At 54.5% G+C, this 2,357-nt stretch overlaps 1 protein-coding gene across 2 annotated transcripts in view; it reads left to right on the top strand.

Moving 5' to 3' along the window:
* The window catches only part of Gpa33 (glycoprotein A33), a 35,638-nt gene extending 33,591 nt beyond the window's left edge, over positions 1-2,047 (top strand). For both annotated transcript variants that reach the window (XM_031342326.1, XM_031342334.1), the window contains 2 exons: positions 93-228; positions 705-2,047. In XM_031342326.1, the coding sequence (XP_031198186.1) occupies positions 93-228; positions 705-837 (269 nt within the window). In that variant the 3' untranslated portion in view covers positions 838-2,047. The remainder of the gene's footprint in view (positions 1-92; positions 229-704) is intronic.
* The last annotated feature ends 310 nt before the right edge of the window (positions 2,048-2,357 follow it).

Below are 2,357 nucleotides of genomic sequence, written 5' to 3' on the forward strand. Positions count from 1 at the left end.
AGAATGGGGCAGAGGTAGAGTTGGAGGAGGGGTACGATTGGGGAGGGGTTGATTTGGGGGTCGGTAAGTATGGCTGTTCCATCCTCTTACAGCCTCCATGAACATCGCACTGTATGCGGGCATTGCGGGCGGTGTCTTTGTGGCCCTCATCATCATCGGAGTCATCGTCTACTGCTGCTGCTGCCGGGAAAAGGACGACAAAGCTCAAGACATGGAGGATGCGCGGCCGTAAGTGTGCTGGGATGGGGCTGCCCCTTGGAAGGAAGCCGATGGAGACGCACATCCCAACTCCTCGGGCATGCCCATATGCGCCTTGGGAGACAGCAACGCATTTCAGTCTTTCCCAGCTGCAGTTGTGAATGAGCGACTCAGCCAAGTCAAGGGTCGACTAAGGTCCTGCACTTGTCCTCTGGGCCTGTGGCTTACAGCCTCTCTTCTCAGGGCCAGCGGAGGTCAGATAGAGGCTGGAACACACACACACACACACACACACACACACACACACACACACACACACACACACTTTCCACGACGATCTCCTAAGCTCACAAGTTGGGAGATCTCACTGTGCGCGGGGTAACCAGCCTGCGGCACAGAATCCCTTGGCAGCTCATGGGTGGGGATGAGAGTAGGAACAATTTACCTCCCCACCTGCACCCCAAGAGGGAGGGCTAACTTTCTTTTCTCTCTTCATTGCCCTGCAGGGACCGAGCAGCTTACCAAGAGCCTAAAAAACGGCAGATAGAAATTTCCAGAGGGCGGGAAGATGAGGATGACCACAGGCATGAGGATCGGAGGAGCTCGGGACGGAGCACTCCAGACCAGCCTTTCCAGTGAAGGGTCCTTCTGCCCAGCGGGAGCGGAGAGAGGGCTAGGGCCCAGACTCCTGCTCCGGCTTCCTTTCCCCTAAGCCCCATAGTCCTGCCCCTCCCCCAGGCATGGGTGGAGCACTTCTTCCTGTGTATCTGCCTCTGGGGAGCATCACTGGCTACCTGATGACCACTGAAAGGACCTTTCCTCGTTGCTAAATCTGACTCAGGGCCTGGCCTTCCCCCTAGACCAGACAGCATCCCTCTGCCTCCCTCATGGCTGGCAGGGCCTCCTAGAAGATCAGCACGATCCGGGGCTGCTTCTGTTCAGAGCTCCCCATACAGGCAAGTACCGGTTTAAGCGCCAGCTTTAGAAGGCGGGAGTCTGCCCCGTCCAACCATGCCCAGCACTCAGGGGAGAACCAGTGACGAGCTTGCACTCAATATTTTGTCGAATGAAGGGAAGAAATCAACAATAAGATATCGTCTCTGTGATTTACTGAGCTTAATTGTGCCCTCCATGCTGAGGGGCCACGGTGGCCTCCAGCTTCTCCCTCAGCCTCATCTCCCACCACAGCATTCTTAGGACTTTTCAAACAGCAGTTCCATCTCTACCTGTCAAAAGCCTGCCTGTCCTTAGGACCCACCAGTCTTAGACCCCCAAATCTTTCTTAATCCTGTCGCGACCGCGAACACACAGGGAGACAGTGAAGTCACATTGTCCCACACCTAGACCTGGGCTGCCTGCAAGGCCATCAGAGATAGACTTCCTGCTGTGTTAGAGTACGTGCCCTGGAGCAGGGTCTGGATCTTGAAGTCTGGCAGCCAAAACTGGGGGCTTGCCCTCATGGCCAGTGCTTTGCTTCCTGCATGTGACTCGAGACACCTGGTGACTCCACCCAAGCCCTGTGTTAGTCTGGTAAGGGGGGCAGACTGGTTTAAAATGAGCACAGACACAAGCTTACTTCCCTCCACCTCTGCCCAGCCACGGCCTCTGAGTGCCAGCTGCCCTGCCCGCAGCCTCCCCTTCCTGTCACTTCTCCAGGACTCAGACCAGATGGGCTGCTCCAAATGTGTTTTACTACTGGATAAACTTTTCTGGATCATCAGAGAAGCAACTCTATCAGTCCCTTCCCCACTTCTGATGTTATGGACACGTGTAGTTTTTATATACTTTCCTGAACTCTTTTTTTGAATCAAAATGCTTCTTTATCAATAAAGTTCCTGGAGGAAATTCACTTTTCTTTGCGCACCCGTCTTTCATTTGTGCTGAGTCTGCCTGTGCCTAGCGGGTCTGTGAGAGAGGCAAGGTGACCAGGTAGAGAATCTTGGGGTTCTATGACTTGTGGCCAAGGTGAGGGCAGACAGTAACTCTGAAGATTGTTAGAGACAGGACAGAACTCAGCCTGGGGGTGGAGGTGTTGTACTCTGAGAGCCTGGTGGTGGAGGTGTACTCTGAGAGCCTGGTGGTGGAGGTGTACTCTGAGAGCCTGGTGGTGGAGGTGTATACTCTGAGAGCCTGGTGGTAGAGGTGTTGTACTCTGAGAG

The sequence above is a fragment of the Mastomys coucha genome, unplaced genomic scaffold (assembly GCF_008632895.1).
Source record: "Mastomys coucha isolate ucsf_1 unplaced genomic scaffold, UCSF_Mcou_1 pScaffold1, whole genome shotgun sequence".
NCBI lineage: Eukaryota > Metazoa > Chordata > Mammalia > Rodentia > Muridae > Mastomys > Mastomys coucha.